The sequence below is a fragment of the Halichoerus grypus genome, chromosome 9, assembly GCF_964656455.1.
Source record: "Halichoerus grypus chromosome 9, mHalGry1.hap1.1, whole genome shotgun sequence".
Taxonomy (NCBI): domain Eukaryota; kingdom Metazoa; phylum Chordata; class Mammalia; order Carnivora; family Phocidae; genus Halichoerus; species Halichoerus grypus.
In genome coordinates, this window is record NC_135720.1 from 26705395 (window position 1) to 26722916 (window position 17522).

The 17522-nt window shown below is 49.1% G+C and overlaps 1 protein-coding gene across 2 annotated transcripts; it reads right to left on the minus strand.

Moving 5' to 3' along the window:
• Positions 1-382: 382 nt before the first annotated feature.
• On the minus strand, positions 383-15827 carry TNFAIP3 (TNF alpha induced protein 3). 2 transcript variants are annotated; one of them, XM_036097863.2, is made up of 9 exons: positions 15552-15827; positions 11880-12189; positions 8467-8657; positions 7653-7800; positions 7316-7486; positions 6306-6486; positions 4199-5118; positions 3351-3547; positions 383-2591 (listed from the first exon to the last, which is right to left on the minus strand). In XM_036097863.2, exons 2-9 carry the CDS (start codon positions 12172-12174, stop codon positions 2307-2309), a joined length of 2388 nt encoding a protein of 795 aa, XP_035953756.1. In that variant the 5' UTR covers positions 12175-12189; positions 15552-15827; the 3' UTR covers positions 383-2306. The 2 variants fall into 2 exon arrangements, with proteins under 2 accessions (XP_035953756.1, XP_035953755.1); XM_036097862.2 differs by lacking the exon at positions 15552-15827 and having other exon boundaries at positions 3366-3547; positions 11880-12208.
• Positions 15828-17522: the final 1695 nt, after the last annotated feature.

Below are 17522 nucleotides of genomic sequence, written 5' to 3' on the forward strand. Positions count from 1 at the left end.
CGACCCAGGAAATCTTACACCAGGCTTCCCTCCTCCCCCCTATTTCTGCCTTTCCAGGCCTCTCTCTCCTCCTCTCTCCTGCTTTCCTTTTCTGCACTGCATGATGGCTGAGAGCAGGAACTTTTGGAGGGGCACAGGGACCTAATGTCTCCTGGGAACGGGACGGGTGGACACTTCCCACTCCTCTGTGGGCCTCGGTGTCCCCGCGGTTGAACGACGCCCTACCCTCATGTTGTCATAACGTTCGCAAAGTTCTCTTACGACACGGGGGTGGGGCACGTGTCCACTGTCCAGGTGTACCTCGAAATGAAGCTGTTTGGGAGACACGGCCTTAGTATTTGGGTCCCTTTCTCTCACCATTTGTAAACAGAAGACATCAAAATCTGTTCTTAAATAATTTATTTTTTAATATTGACTTTTGTGAAAAGTTACACATACTTAGGAAAACTTGAGAGAATCCAACAGAGTAAACAACTTTCTATTAGGGACAACTAAATGTGCAAATTTCAAATGCTTTCTATAATAAGTATAAATAATTCCATTTTTTCACATTAAGAATGAAAATATTGATACACACAAAATATTAAAATGTTGACTTTAGAATTACTGGATGAACACTGAAGTTTATTTGAGATCTTTAGAAAAAAATTAAGATTTATGTTCAGGAAATAGACTTAGGGCACTCGCCGTGTCAAACATGTCAGGGAACACAGGTAAAGGCTGTGTAGAGTTATAGATTGCTCATATTTGCAGGTCATAAGTTCCAGACCCCCCCCCAAAAAAAATGGCAGCCTTTACCTCTGGGGACAATGTGTTTCCCCCTTTTTTTCTAGAACAGGTATGACAGCAACACAAAGCAAACAGAGAAACTGCAGGCCGAGGACAGAAAGAAATTTCCTTATGCTCATGGTCACAGGGTTTTGCTGTCCCAGCGCTAAGCTGCCACTGGTTGTGAGGTCACTGCCAGGACACAGCGTTAACACAGCAAATAAAACTGTCATTAAAGGTCACATCGTCCCGGTGACCTTCTCCAATCTCATCCCCATTCCTTCCCAATCTTATCTCTAAGGAGGTAGGATACTCAAGGCGTCTGTCTACCGTGGAGAGCAGTTTTGTTTTTTTTTTTTCCCCGTCTGGCTAGCAAGAGGCTCTGACCCAAGTTTCATTAAGAAGCCTGAGCTTTTAATGAATACATCTTTGATGCAATTCCTTCTTTCTTAGGGAAGACAACCGCAGTACATCAAAGAGACCAAATCCCCAAGGTACTCAGGAACTCGCCTGAAAGAGGACTCAATATGAATATATTATTTCAAGAAGACACTACAGCAAGCGCTTTACCCAGAGCAGAAGAAACGTCTTCATTTAAATACCCTTGAAGTCTGAAATAAAATAAATAAAGTGAATGACACAGACACAATAGGGAACTCACTTGAACAAGGCAGCTGGTTGGATCCGTGCAAGCTGTATAGATAGCGCCCCAACAACAACCAGAAAACAGGTTATTATTCAGTCTTCTACTTCAATCTCCAGGGCGGCATTTCAACATAAAAAAAACCCTCATACATAATATAAGGGTACATTATAAATGTACACACTTTTATGCACACCTCAGTTCAGGCTAACTTCTTTAGAAGTGAAGACAGTGATACCCAAAAGCGGCACACATATTCCTACTAGAATATTCTGATTTTTTCCAAGGTGCATACTGTAAAGAGCAGCTGGTTTGCTTTTCAGTGTAACTGATTCAGTCTCAGCAGCCTCAGAACCACAGTCTGTGGATGGCTCCGTGGCTGCCGTGTCCACGGGAAACAGACGAGGCGGGGAGGGAAAGACCATTCACCCCTGACACTCTGAATACGTCCTTCCGTCCGTTCTCCCTGAGCTTCCTGAACTTGCGGCCGACGGCCTGTGGGCGCGGCGGGTCAGCTCCACGGCTCGGAGCCCGGCGGCGCGGGGCTGGGCGGGGGTACGGCTCCGGGGTTCCCAGCCCGCCTGACCCAGCGTCTTCTCCCTTTCCTCCCGAGATGATGAAGCAGTCCCGGCACACATTCCAAGTCCATGAAGTTCCTGGCCTTCCGTGGGAGGCGAGGAGGAGGAGCCCCGGGCTGGACCGGACGCCATCCGCGGCCAGTCACTGGCCTCGCTCTCGCTCCAAGGCCACCTGGGCAGGCTGGCGGCGACCGCGACCGCGAGCTCCTCTTCGCTCCGCTGCTCGAAGCCGCCCGCAGCTCCCCGCCATTTCGGGGCTAGCACCATGCCGGCTAAGGCTCGAGGGTCCCCGGGGCCGGGCCGGCCCGCCGCATCCGTCAGCCGTACAGCTGCTTGAACTGGAAGCACTCGTTGCAGTAGCCGCTACACTTGGCGTTGCCGAAGTGATCGCAGGCGGGGGCCCGGCAGCGCTGTTTGGGGGGCTCCTCGGGAGCCGGCTCGCCCCGGCGGGCCCCCGCGCCCACTCGCTGCCCAAGGTGCTGGCACTCCATGCAGAGCTCCTCGCTGCGGCAGGCCAGGATGTTCTTGCAGGAGGCCCGGGCACACTTGGGCCTGGAGGCGCTCGCCGTGCTTCGAGGCGCGTCTCTGCGCTGGCTCGACCTCTGAATGGAAAGAGCAGAGACAACTGTTGGCCCCTTTGGTCAGGGAGAGCACCAGGCAATCTCGTGTGATGGCGCGCGTGCTACCAAGAGCGCGGTGGGGGTGGAGAGCAGCCGCCTGACCCAGGGAACCAGAGCCCCACGTGCAGTCTGTGCCCGGGAGCTCGCCAAGCACGCCTGCTCCCAGTGCCACGACAGCAGGCCCGGCCCCACGGAGGCCAAGCGCAACCACCGCGCGGAGCCCGACCCGGAGGCCTGCGATTGCTGGTCCCGCTCGCCTCCGCTTGCATTAGTAAGTAATAAGCTGCCCTTCTCGAGATAGAATCCCCACCCTTCTGTAAACAACAGGAGAGGCACCCATCAGCCAAAGTTTGCTTTTCTTCTATGCCGCTGTGTGGATGCACCCGTCCTCCCCCTGTCTCCCGATAAAGGAGTACTTCCCGAAGTGGGCACCTCGCTCAACCGCCTGTGCTGCTACCACCAATCACCGCGTCTCTGTTCGGCATCTGGCTTTTTGCAGACTTGAGGTTTGATTTACTCTATGGCTGACTCTACGGCTGGCTTGATTTACTTTTTAAATGAATTCTAAAGCACACTCGGGCCATGAAAATCAAGAGTAGCTACTGCACTTCCAGCCCCGGGGGGCCACAGTGACTTCTCCCCCCCCCCCCCAGAGTCTTCCCCCGAACTTGGCAGGGAGGAAAGTCTATCAGAAGCAGGGGCTCCAGCAAGGAGGGCTGGCCCAACGGGGAGGGGAAGTACCTCAAGATGTCTCACCAATTGCTCTTCGGTCCTTTTTGCTTCATGAAATCTCTGACTCTGAGCTTCGATGAAACACTTCTGACAGTATCCTTCAAACACCGTGCTTCCCAGGGTGCCACATTCCCTGCCCAGGCAGGGGACAGCGTTCTGGAACCTGGGGGCCGTGGGACTGGCTTTCGCGGAGGCAGTGACAAAATCTAAAAGAGAGGTGGAGCTCATCAGTGCCACGGGTGGTCTCCAGGCGGAGAGCGAGACACCGCCATTAGAGAGACAGACAAGTTCTGGATACCGGCTAGGGCAGCCTGGGCCGTGCATCCGTGAGCACGGCCTTTTCTAAATTCAGCCAAAGAAAAAAACGATAATAATGCCATTATCGACACATATTTGACTGGACAAAGGTCTCACTTTTGAACTTGCTGCACCAGCCAGATATAGTAACAGAACAAGCAGAGACATCAACTGCCTGTCCGTCCGTCCCTCTTTCAAGCGAGAGGTTTCTAAGACCACCCGTGTTTTTTCACAGTGTCAGCGGAAACTTCCCTCTCTCTAGCTACTGCCCTTCCACTTTGGACTTTTCTCTATTTACACCTACATGTCCAAAGAAGTCTTGTTTAAACTCCGCCTCACAAATGCCGGACGCTGAATGACCTACAAACTCTATCTACGAGGGGCTGCAGGGCTTTGGAAGGTGGTTTTCCGTGTCTTTGGCCTCCACGTGACCGTCCCTCTGGGCCAGCCGCACTCTCCCCCAGGGCCCAGAGGGGCTGCTTTCTTGCAGCTCAGGAGCAAAACCGCCCCTAGCCCAGGGGTTTGGAAACGGGGGTTAGGAAATCCATCGTTTCACTCACGTTTGTTTTCTCTGTACTCGATGAAACACAGCGTGCAGAAGCCTTTGTTTTCTGGAGTCCCAAAATACATGCAGCCGGCTTTTCTGCACTTGCTCGTCCCCGTCCTGTCCCCTGGAGTCCGCGTGGCCTGAGAAAGGCAGCCGGAGGGAGCCTCGGTCCCGGCTCTGTGGCAAGAATGTGGGGAGAGACTCTGGATGAGCTGCGAGGGGTCTGACTTGGACCTCTGGTGACAGGAAGGAGGGACGCTGGAGTTGAGGCCCGAGGAGGGCTCTGCCGTAGTCCTTTTGAAGCAAGTACTGCAGATTCCATTAAACGTCCTGGTGACATCCTGCAGGCAGGCTCGGCACTTACCGGGGTCCAAGTGCCTCGTGCTGTCCGAGGGGTGGCCTGCGTTCAGCTGCCGGGCGCTGTGGCAGCGCTCACAAAGTCCGTTGTGCTGCACGTTCAGCGTGAAAGGGCAGCCGGGGCTCCTGCACTTCATAGCAGTGGTCTCGCTGAACAGGAAGAGGCTGGGTGCCGTCGGAGGGGCCGAATGAGGCCCCCCAGCTGGCTCCTCGGAGCTCCAGCCCACGGGCTCATAGGCCTCGCCCCGGGAGGCCCCGAGGGCCATGCCAGGGAGCACCTCGGGGCCTGGCTTGGAGTGCAGCTTTGAGGATTTGCTCTGGGTCTTTTGCCGCCTCTCTGAGCACTCGTGGCACAGCGGCTGCGTGTTCACCGACATGAAGAACGGACAGTTGGGGGTTTCACATTTTATGTCCATGAGAGAAAGCTGCGGAACGGAAGGTTCCAAAGGATTCTGAGCATGCATCTCTCTCCGCTCCTGCTCGTTGTTCTCCTGCCATTTCTTGTACTCATGCTGGACAAGTTCAAAGTAATCATCTACCAGATTTATTTCTTTGGGTAAGTTGGCTTCATCTAGCCTAAAGACCAAAAGGAAAAATATGAGACCACACAAACACGGACACACACAAACACAGACACACACAGACACACACACGATTTCACATCATTAGCTCACAGGGCAAACTTTTAGAATGTGGATTATGGCAATAACTTGATAACCACTCGTTGAAATGCAGGCCTATGATAAAGAGTCTGCACCTCCAATATAGCACAGTCCAATACTGCTAAGAAGATTTCACTATTTCAAAAATCATAGTCTTATTTAATCAATTTTGGTCCACCCCAAATTACTGATAATTCTAAAGAGAGGGCTATTCTGGGGATGCCTCTACGCTTGGATTACTCTATTCCTCTTTTAAAAAGTCACTTTTACTTTTTAACTTCTCTGAGATCAAACTTCTAGTAAACATTACGTAGGCTGTTCATTTGGGACTAGTCTACGTTGTAGTTCAAACGACTTTGGGACCTTGTTGCCTATATCTTGCCGTTATTAATCTCAAACTCGCGCCTGGTTGCTCTCAGCATGGACTGCCCCGCGCGGTGACCAAGCAGCAGACACACGCACAGGCGCTGTCCACTGACTTCTGAGCCTCTGGCACGTGTCCGCCTCCGCTTTGAGAAACTGATCCTCCTATGCCTCCGTGGTCCCCTCTGGTCTATTTCAAGTCCTTACGAGCAGGCATCTCTCCAACATAAAGCCAGTGTTTAAGATCTGGATAGCTGCACAACGCGCACTCTGGCTCTCTCCTCTACTTTCCACGTGGCAAAAATCATACAGCTGCCACATAAACACATTCTACAACCCCGACTGTGTCTGATGTGTCTGTCCTTTCCAAGAAGCCAAGAGAAAAAGGTTTTTGTTTCCAAGAATTTTCACTTGCTAGCCTAGTACTAGGGCAATTAAAACACAACAAAACTATCCTTGGTTTAATATACTTAAAAGCCACAATTCTGACTGTCAGCATCCAGATATGCAGGAAAGTCACCATGGAGAAATTACTCGTTCCCACGTGAAACCCAAGTTAGTATGGCCTCCGGTCATCCTTTCTGTCTGACTCACATACACCACTCTGAATTTGTTTCGCACTGGAGGAAACTGGCTTCAAATAACTTTATGGTTGAGCTCTGGGGTGGCATCAGCTTATGTGGCGGAAGTAAAAGCAGTTGAAGACGACAAAGGACAGAGCTAAGGATAAACTCTTACTTTGCGGCATTGATCAAATGGGTGGTGCCATGGTCCCAGCCTTGGACAGGAATTTCAATCACCATCAAGTACTCTTTCAGGAGCTTTTCCTTCATCTCGTTTTCAGAATCCGTCAAAAAGTGAACTTTTAAGTCTTCAAATCTTCCTCGCTCTCTGTTCACTAGTGGAACAGCTCGGATTTCTGAGGGAAAGAAAGAACACATAAGCGACACATGATTTTACTAAATGAGATTATGTGTGAGGCCGCATATATAATGATCACATTTCGAAAACACAGAAAGAATACAATGAAAGGGTGGAAAAGTATCACCTAGCCGCCGTCAGACTCAGATGGGAAAACAAACTACACTAAACTCTAACATAAAATGCTTTGTTCTGGAAGCTCAGAGAATATTAGGCAGCCTGGAGGCAGTGGATCTCGCTGGGTAAATCGCCACACTTCAGAACCAGACTGATACGAGTCTGAATTCTGACTTCGCCACTATCAAGCTCTGTGACATCAGGCAAGTTACTGAGCCTACCTCTCTGAGCTTCAAGGGTCTCATCTGTAAAACAAGACTCCCAGTGCTTACAGTCATTAGGGACGCCGTGAGGATGAAATGAAATGCAATAACGTCCCAAGAGCACTTTGCACCCTGCCTCTTCCACTGGAAGCTATCATAATAATAGCTAACCTGACAAGACATTTTTACCTGCTCCATGCCAGGGCTCTGCGCGCCTTACTCGGTCATACAGCAAAGGGCGGTAGTCACATGTATGCACAGATCTCCTACTTGCAACTAAACTGTGGAAAGTGCTTTCCAAGCCATACCCAGAGATAGTGGGCACAGGGATTACCACCACTGCATTACTGCTGCTAATCAAGCACGTGACAGAACACTGTAGTCACATAAAAATAAGTAATAAACATAAACGAGGCTATTGCCAGAAGAGCCCGATGTTCAGTGGGAACAGGGCGTCCCAGTATCTACCAGCAGTTACAAATGCGAATCCATGCTCAGTGTTCTCACCAGGTCCGCTGTCCTTCAGGGTCACCAGGGGTACAAAGTGCTGGCTGTCGTAGCCGAGAATGATGGGGTATCGGTAGCACTCCTGAGCTGGCCAGTGGAGAGGCAGGTAAATCCCGCCCACCTTCAAGGGAGCAAAATTGGAACCCGATTCCAAACTTCTCAGCATTTTGTCTGTTCAGGGAAAGAACAAGAGCAATAAGGCCCTCAGGTGATTTTCATCAAATTCCCTTCAGCTACTATTGCCCGTGACTCGGGTAGCCTCGCTTTTTCCTAAGAGCTAAAAGCATGAAAGCCGACCAGCACTCAAATACAAATAAGCAATCTGCAGGCATCTCACCTGAAATGACAATGATTGGCCTTCTGAGGATGTTGCAAAGGACAAATACGTGTATTTCTTCCAGAGAGTTATACTGAAGTCCACCTCGGGCCATGGGTGTGTCTGTGGATGCCATTTTGACGAGGCTGTCCCATTCATCAGTCCAATTCTAAGGACAAGTGGATAAAGGGAAAATCATGATTGAGTGTACTATGCATTAAAAACTCAGTCTGACTTCGCTCTACAATTATTCATTTATATAACTCAGCTTACTTTTCTCCTTTCTGGAAATCATCATTCAAATGATCACCCTTTTTTCCCCATTTTGGTTTTCTTCCTTTACTTTATTCCCCACTATAAGGCCAACTTAAAAGTGAGGGAAGATGGGGACAGCACCTGCTTTCAAAAAAATCCCTGATGAGGCATAACACCAAAGCCCCTTATCCAAATGTGCATAAAAATTCCAAGCCTGTGACTGAGAATGGTGAGCCCCATGTCTGAATTTGATTGGCAGGCTCAGTAAAGCATGCAAAGGGCAATCACACTGGAAAGCAACCAAAACATCACAGGAAAGGCCATGAGCAGAAGCCCTTCTGCTAAAAGGAAGAGATCCACAGCTGGGAATCTGCTGGCCCGGAAACCTCGCAGCGGTGACAAAAGCCTCAGGTTCATCCCACAGGGAGGTTTCTGGTGTTTTCCATGGACTATGCTTTGCTTAGCCAAGTTCACGTGACCTAGTAAATCATATGCTCCTTGAGAGCAGGGGCTGGCCTGAGAGACCCTTTCCCCACCATGGAGCTCTAGCGACAGGCACTCAATGGGGAACAAAACATACCCGAGTGTCGTAGCAAAGCCCCGTTTCCACAAATTCCTGAGACTTAAGAGACTCCAGCTGCCAGCGGAATTTAAAGTTGCGTGTATCCGTCTCCTTGAGAGTGCTGAAGAGTGCCTTCCTCAGGACCAGGTCTGTGTCCTGAACACCCCACATATACTGAGAAGCAGCATGCATTAGGCAGTTGCCATCACCTGAGGACAGAAGCCACACACATCAAAGGCCTCGCAAAGGTTTTTTAGAATGCACTAGCCCTGCTGCCTAGTACGGGGGACCCAAAGGGGCATGTGAGAGATACAAACGGTTTACTTTCTTAGTCCAACAGCCAACTGAGAACATTTCACGAGGTGATGACAGCTTTAAGGAAAAAAAAAAAAAACCACACTCTTTTCACTCTTATTTTTAATGACTGACAACAACAGAGCAAAGGGGCCAGGGACTGATTATCAGGGGACCTTGGTTCTAGCCTGGCTTGCCCTAACTGGTTTAGGTGTGACCTTGGGGGAAATTCCTCCGCTTCTGAGTGTTTTTTTTTCTCTTTGTGAAATGAGGGTATTGGATTATGATCTCTAAAGTCCATCCCGTTCTAGCACTCCTTGATGTTTTGGCCAAGACACTGGCACTATCCCTCTGTGGCTCTAGAGGGAACACACGGGGTAACATGCATTAAGCCAGGAAGCTGGCTTGGCTCCATTTACTAGACAGGGACGGTCTCTGGCTATGACTCAGTGGTAAATGACTTGACCATTCCACTGAGGCCTCTGGGGCCTGGGAGTTTCCTCTCCTGGTTTATAAAGTGGGATCGAGAACACCACATTACCTCCTCAGCCTGCCTTTGAGCATTGGGAGAAACAGATCTAATTTTACCCCATTAATTTGTTACTTTCACAGGTTAAAACCCACAATTCAAGAGACTGCCTTTTTTCCAACCCCCAAACAATAAACATTTGGGGGGAATGTTTGATACCAAAAAAGTCAACTCCTTAATATCTTGTGGCCAAGTGCACCACTGTTTTTATAAAGAGTTCAACTGTTTTCTTACATTACTCTACAAGTAGGGTTCATCAACATTTTTTGAAATTTCTTATCAACTCTTTAGAGTCAAACTGTAAAAACAAAACAAAAACAAAAACAAAACAACAAAGAAAACCCCTCAAGCATTTATATCCACAGCTCATATCCCTGCAATTCAAACATACGGAAAGATGAGCTAAGTAAGTATTCACAAGAATGAACAAAAAAAAGATCGCTCAGCCTTTTGTGTTGGCAGAAGTGTGGCAACGATTGCATTCTGTTGAAATTTCCCCTTTGCAAAATCTAGAGCAAAGATAAGGCTTTTTTTTCTTCTTCTGGTGCTTACTTTCAGTTCTTTATTGAGATGCACCAGTACAAAATTCCCTAAGCAACATCTGGAATTCCCCAGCGCTAAGTTATTTGACTAGCAATTGAGCAACAGCTATTGTACTTTTTGTTCTGGTGTGTAGACATTTAAACTGCTAAGGGCGCCCTGGACTTTCCAAGTGGGTGTGGTCAGGGTGAGCTGGAATAGGGCTACTCATTATACAAGTGAAATCGCGGCAGCCAATAGACGCTGGAATTTTTCACATCAAGTTTCAATTTTATGCCACCTACTCCCTTCCTCATTCACCGCAGTCTCATATCCTCAAATGCAAACTTGTGAATCACCCCCTGCCCAAACAGACCACTGACTTTGTAGAACCCTCCTAGAGGAGAAGGGTTAAAAAAAAAAAAAAGTGCTTAATAAAAGCCAGAGAGTAAAAGTCCCTTTTCTATCCCCCCTCCCCTAAATATCTTTTTTTTTTTCCTTTTCCAGAATTTTAAGGAATTTTCTTGAAAGGGGGGACATAAAGAGGATCTGAGCCCCCACATTTCTATATCCCAGAAAACGTTATCAAGATGCACTTGCTTTTGTAGCTTTATTTGTAGCATGAATCCTTGTTGACTTTAATGACATATCTTTGCAAAACAAGTGTTTACTATTTATAGCCATTGTTTTCTTAAAGGAGTAGTTCAACCTAAAATGTCAGTTAATTCTGTTAATGATAAGAAGGTTTTCCTCTTCCTACCACATCTCTAGTTTGGCAGAATCTCTCTGTTTCCAACTCTCCCAGAGTTCACTCCATTTCTTTTTTGTAACAAAATGGGAGACAGTTAAAACCACAACTGTCAGGAATATAAACCTCTTGATGATGACTTAACATAATTACCCACTTCTACGCATCACTTGATTTAAGGCCAAGAAAAATGTAAACACTAGCTCTCCCCAGTTTTCATTCTACCTTTGTTTCTAAGAATCTGTGCTTCAAAAGTAGAGGCAAGACGTTGAAGTAATGCTCAAGACACCCCCCACCCCCGGGAACACTGCAAAATACGTATCTCCAATCACTCCACACTACCCAACTCAAAAATGGCCAAGGTTAATGTACCAACTAAGTTAATTAATACTCTTATCCTCTCTTTGTCAACAAGGATTTCTGTGCTTGGATGTATTATTTTGATCGAGGTGGTCTTAAAGAAGAACTGTTACTTATGTAAGAACCTGATTCCTGCCCTCATCTCGACTATAAGCATTTAATTGATCGTGGACAATCTACTTGCTTCTTGTAATAATTAGCAACATTAGAATGTAGGATTTTGTATCTGCATGAAACAGTGTGCTTGGATGTGGCCATGATACACACACTCTTGCTCAAAGGAAATCATCAAAAACACAAAACAGTAAAGTTTAAAACAGGAAATAGCTACTAGTGGTAAAGGGCCGTTGGACAGATACAGACAGATAGCAAGAAATTCAGAACCAGGGATTCCTAAAAATAATGAAGTAAAGGTCTAAAGTCTGTGCTAAAAATCTCAAGTATCTTTCTACTTCATGTCACTGGACCCAACCCAACAGAAGCTAGGTAAGGGGAAGGCAGACAACAGCCATTCACTGGCTAAGCCCTAAAATGCCATCAATGCAAGACGTGTAAGGTCATCATTAGGAGCATTTTCTAATGATAGTGGGAAACAATAGTAATACTAGTTTTCACACCATGCTTTCCTTTTGAACTTAAAGCCTTTTAATGTTTCCATTACTGGCCAGGAAAGGGTATTTTACAAATGATTACACAAACAGCCACAAAAATTAGATACATAAGTCCTCCAATGGGAGGCACGGTGTTTAGAAATGCATTCCTCAAGCCTCAGGCGGCTCTCCTCTCTAATACGCACAATTGCGAAATATCCTTCATAAAAATACTGGCAAAACAAGCTTGCTTTATCACATGCCTTCTATAGAGTATTCTATACTAAGGGGTCTATGCTCTCAAGAGACTTGAGTCTGGGCCAGCGCTATTACTATTTAATGAATGGGGACCCAGCACCGTGGGGCCAAGCCTTAGACAAAAGCTTCTTACCATTCGTTTTCAGTGCCACCAGCTTCCTGACTTCTCGACACCAGTTGAGCTTCTTCTGGCTTTCGAGGGAGGCCTGGATGTTTCTGTCAATGAGAGCTTTGTGGATGATCTCCCGAAATTGTGGGCAAAACTGGCAAGTTCTGAACATTTCTAGTGTGTATCGGTGCATGGATTTAAAATGGTGAATGATCCCATTGGTAGGCTTAAATATGTCTTCTGGAGTTCTCTCTCGTATCTTCACAGCTTTCCGCATGTTGCTCAAATACAAAGCCTGGGGAAGGAGTTGTTCAGCCATTGTGCTCTGCAACACCTGAAGAGGAGGGGAGAAAAACCCATTCCGTTAGCCCGGCTTTGATACCACTCCTATACACCTGCCTGCAGGAAACCCCAGTGTTTGATCTTGTCATTACCCTAATCTGTAGGCAAAAGATCTTAGTCACCTCTACTCCCAGGATACGAGCTGGCCCCCAAGATTAACTCACACTGGACTGTTGTAAGTTACATCATTTTTAAAGATTAGTCTAAACAAGAGAAGGAAGGCGGGGGGGTGGGTACTGAGGAGGAGGGGAATAACCCGTGTTTTCAGTAACGTTTGTCAGGGAGCCAAGCCTATCTGTCAGCACCAGGTAGTGCACCTCATAACCAACAAACTCCCATCTCGTTCTCATGCCCCCCTGACACAGCCACTGGGTCTTAGGAGCTCTGAATGCCAGTGACGGCCACAGGCAGCCCTGACACGTCTGTAGGCTCCTCCCCTAAGACCACTGCTCAGCAGCCCTTGCTCTCAGGCAAAGCCTTGATTTATCTCTTCTAGGCCCTCCCTCACTTCCTATACTGCAAAGTAAATGTTTTGCGAAAAACCTGGCGATTTTATGTTGTCACCTAGGCTGCTGCTTAGAGTTTCCTCTTTAGCCCCAAAGAGAAATATTTATAAAGAGCTCCTTTATAAAATGTATTATAATACTTAAAAAGGTTAAAACTGAATATGTTATAGCCAATGAAAAAGCCTATTTCCAGTAAGATGCTTTGCAATTTTAAGAACAAACAATAAGTCTTTTGGAACCTCTCCATTGAACTTCACAACATCAGAATGAGAAATAGAATTATAACAATAACAGAAGAATAAATTTTACACTTCAAAGAGCAGGCATCAGAGTTCCATTATTCCAACTCAACTGCCAACCACATTTATAATCATCCTCCAGGTACCAACACTCAGATGCATTTCCCACACTGTCTTCACCCTGAGATCTTCAAGCATAATCCACTAGTGGAAGGAAATAAAAGTCTGGAAGCAGGCAAGGAAAGATGGCCAGGGGGACACTCAGGACAAATGAAGGAAGCAGGGGACAAAACACGGCATCTACAACCCATGCCAACAGCCTGGGATGTTGTGAATTGACGCAACACGGGATCCTTGCAGTGTGGAGATGTGTGGAAAGCCAGCTGTCGTTCACAAGCCTTCGCAGGGTGCCTCACTATACATCTTGGTTTCCAAGATGAGGACAAAGATGGCTTCAGAGCACGAAGATATTCCCTAGGAAGTTTCATGGCGATTGTTAATCTCACTCCTGTATCACACTATTCGCCAGGGCAAGCTTTTAGTTGAGGAAGACCTTAAACCTATGCAAGAGTGAGAAGAAACCTAGATTTTTAGGGAAGCCACTGCTGGGTGGGTCTAGGCTCTCTTAAAGCCATTGATGAAGTGGTTTAAATTCTTGCGATGCACTCAAAGTAGAGAGGTTGGACTAGATGACCCCAAGGTTGCTTTCTGGTGATAGTTTTGGATCAGGACTCCTAATCTGCTTGCCAGTGAGGCCTGGGGGAAGTAATTCTCTGGGTCAGTTGGTAATTTTTCCTCTGCCATCAGACATTCCCTGAAGGTGGAACTGGGCAAAATTATAGCAGGACCACAAGCACAATGAGGGGATAAAAACAATACACCCATCTCCACTTTGTGGCATGGCCAGCATCTCGCAATGTCACCCATTCATCTGTCCATCACTCAAAAAGCACGGCCTGACCAACCTACTGAAGGTTGAGGGCCATGCTTGACGCTGGGGCTAAAAATCCAAGATGACCTTATTCCCCGTCTGCAGCCAAGACAACAGAAGTACAGGTCCTGCTCAGGTCCCACACCATCCTGGGCAGACAGCTTTGCCCAGACGCCAGATCTCCCAACACCTGCCCCTCGCTATTCCCACAACATCACCCCTGTGGCCGCTGGGCTTGCTGCTCTCAGACGGGAAGAGGCGGGAAGTGAAAAGATTTGAAACAAGCGAGGTGTTGCCTTTTTGTTTTTCTTAGTCTTCTATTATTCTCTTCTCACTTAAAGATCTTTCAGCCAAGACCTCAAATGGTGAGAGTTGTAAGCCCTAGGCAAGACATGCAAATGTCAGTACCAGATAGCCCAGGGTTATCTCCTTCATAGGTTTAGCCTTGCACAGATTGCAGAACCGCCTCCTTAAAAGAATCAAAACCCACCCTCCAAATTCCCAGTTCTCGTTAAGATTAAAGAATAAATGTTCCTGACCTATGACTGTAACATCCTTATAGGTACAGGCATATGCTATCACCCTTAACATTTCCTTTACATTTTTTACCTCACTGACTTTTTATCAACAAATGCCTCATCGCATTTTTGGAAGGTATCCCTCCGAAACTTCGAAAATTGTACAAAGATTCGCAAAAATCAAAGAAGCACCTTGGACAATGAGAATGGAGCAGTAACCGGCTGCTCAATAATTGGGGACACTCAGGCTATGGTCCAGAGGACTGTTGAATGAACAACGGTGCTCCCCACATGCTGCCCTGAGACGCTTGACCAGAGACCAGCTTTCCAAGGAAAGAAGATCAGACGCAGGGAGAACTGAAAACAAAGCGGTCTCAAAAGAGCTGAGCTCCTTCCTTACTTAATACCACTGCTTTCCTGAGAGGCCAGGTGGCAGGATGTGGGACGCCCCGGGGGCTGACAAAGACTGTCAGACTGTGGGGTAGGGGCTGGGGCAGGGGCCTGCAGATCACTGTAAACTGGAGCACCCGAAAAGCAGGCCGACGACCCACTTTAACGTGCACACTTCTTCTCTTCCACTGCAGCGACTGAAGATCAGCACTGTCCCTCGACCCCACCCACCTCCCTGCACTTCACTCCCAGCGTCTGCAAGCTGACCCTGGACAGGCTGGCTGGCGGAATCCCCCACCCGCGCCGGGTTTTGTGCCCTCCACGACATGCCACCGGCGGTGGGCTGCTGCTGCACAATCTGGGAAGAAGCCACAGCGGTTCTGCAAGGTCTACGTGTCCAACAGCATCCAGAGCTCGATTTAAAAATACAAAAGGCACGAAAAGGAGCGAAACCCCAAGGACCACCCGACCTAGGAGTCCGGAGGCTCCTCGCCAGCAGTCTGCTGCAGCTTAAGTTCTTGGCAGGATCTAAAAGGAACAGCTGGCTGGAGGATTCCAGAGCTGTCACCCCAACATCTGGCGCGGCGACCGCGACTCCTAGCATTTCAAAACCTACAGTGGGCACCGACGGCCAACAAACTCCCCTCCAGGACCGCTGCAAAACCCAGGCCAGGTAGACGGGGCCAGCCCGCGAGTCGCCGCCAATTACGCATCCACAGCCCTGGCCCCGCGGGAGCCGGTGGCAGACGGCAAGGAGACGCGGTGGTTACCTGTCCCGGCCGCGCGATCCTCCTCCGAAGTCCTCAGTCCAGGTCAGGGCAGGCGCGCGCCGCAGGCGGGGGTCGGGGCCGCACGGAGGAGGCGCCCCATGGACGCCGGGGCTCGGCGCTCGCTCGCTAGCCCGGCCGGCCGGGGGTGTGGATCGCGCCCGCTGCCGCCCGCCGCCGCCGCCGCCGCACTTGTCCCGGCGGCTGCTGTCACCGCTCCGCCCCCACGGGCTCCGAGCTCGCTGCACTTGGCCCGCTGCGAAGACTGCAGACTGCCAGTTCTCTTTTTCCCTTTCTGTTTTACCGCCGGCGGAGAGCGGGGATTTCCACCCAGGGACTTTCCAGTCACGTGACGCCGGGCCCGGCGCCGAGAGCCGCGGGCCGCCGGCCGCCAGGGGGCGCAGGGGGGGCGCGGGAGGCTCGGGAGGCTCAGGAGGCGAATGGCGCCCCGCCCCGTCCCGCTCCGCCCCGCCCCGCCCCGTCCAGCTCCGCCCCACCCCGCCCCCCGCGCGAGAAACTCCTGAGCCCCGCCCCCGGGTGTCCCCGCGTGAGTCACCTGGGCATTTCGGAAGCTGGCCCAACGTCACGTCCATGTGGAAATCGCGGTGATGGGAACTGGAAATGAAATAGGTTCTTTTTTCTCAGCCGTTTTTCTGCAGAAAATCACCAACTGTGGAGAACAAGAAGGGAAATAATAAAGAAAGAAAACCCTAAAAACCACCCGGGCGTCCGGGACCACAGGCTTGGGGTCGGGTTTGAGAAGCTGGGGCTGTGCACGTGATGAACTCTTAGGGGAGCGTACTACTCTGGGCCCTGGTGGGGATTTCGAGAAAAAAAAGCGGTCACGGCCCTCGGTCCCCATCCCTGCGTTCCTGCCACCCAGAACCCAGGCTGGTGGGGGTGACATCCTGAGGCTCCGCAGCCTTGAAGTTTGCAGGGGCAAAACCAGTCTTAGGTTTTGAAGTCTGACTGTGGGGTAGGGGCTGGGGCAGGGGCCCAGTTAAGAATCAGAGCAACTATCAACCCTGTCCTGCACTTAATTGATTTCCCCTTCTCCATTTCTGCATACCAGGTGCCCAGGTGACACCATGTTCCGGTAGCATTTCAGTTTAGAAATCTAGTCCATTACTCTCCTTGCCATGTCTCCCTAAGACCCTATTAGGAGTTCTTTTATTTATTTTTTAGTTTTTTAAGAAAGATTTTATTTATTTATTTGACAGAGAGAAAGAGAGAGAGAGAGGCAGGCAGAGGGAGAGGGAGAAGCAGGCTCCTCGCTGAGCAGAGAGCCAGATGTGGGGCTCCATCCCAGGACCCTGAGATCCTGACCTGGGCCGAAGGCAGACGCTTAACCGACTGAGCCACCCAGGTGCCCCTAGGAGTTCTTTTAGATGACCTGACAATTCGTTCACTCCAAGGTGCCAAAGGCTGATCATACTCCTTACCCACCCGCCACCCCCACCCCTTATTAAATAGTGCGGTACCCCACTATCTTTACCCAAAGGACGTCCTGTGGAAATAGGTGTCAGCCCCCTGGGCAGTAGAGGTGCATGAATTGCAGAGGGACAGGCAGGCCCTTTTACTGTCTAGCGGGCCCCCTAGGCCCATTTCTCAGAATAGCTAAACTAGAACCAGATTGAAATACTCTGTGCATTGTCCCCTTCTAGACTTAACTATACTTGTCAGGCCATGTACCTCAGTTTTGGAATTAGAAAAATATTCTTCCCTCTCCAGTAGGGACCTGCAGAGACTGGGATGGGGGCTGGGTGGAGGGTGGCACTTTTTTGGCAAAGCGAGACTTAGAGCAGAGAGTCGGAAGTGGTCAAGTTTCCAAGGCCGGTGCTGGCCGTGAAACTGATAGCTGGGACTTCTGACAACTCCAGACCTCCTGGTATTTCTTCTTATCCCTGCTGGTATAAGCTTCTCATTCACAAGTGTATATGGCTGCCAACTCTCAAACAATGGATAATGAATGTG

Coding starts and splice junctions, on each gene's coding strand:
- TNFAIP3 (XM_036097863.2), bottom strand. CDS start 12,174: ATGGCTGAACAACTCCTTCCCCAGGCTTTGTATTTGAGCAACATGCGG. Junction 7,487..7,652: donor GCCAATCATTGTCATTTCAG/GTGAGATGCCTG, acceptor TTCCCTGAACAG/ACAAAATGCTGAGAAGTTTG. Junction 5,119..6,305: donor CATTTGATCAATGCCGCAAA/GTAAGAGTTTAT, acceptor TTTGGTCTTTAG/GCTAGATGAAGCCAACTTAC.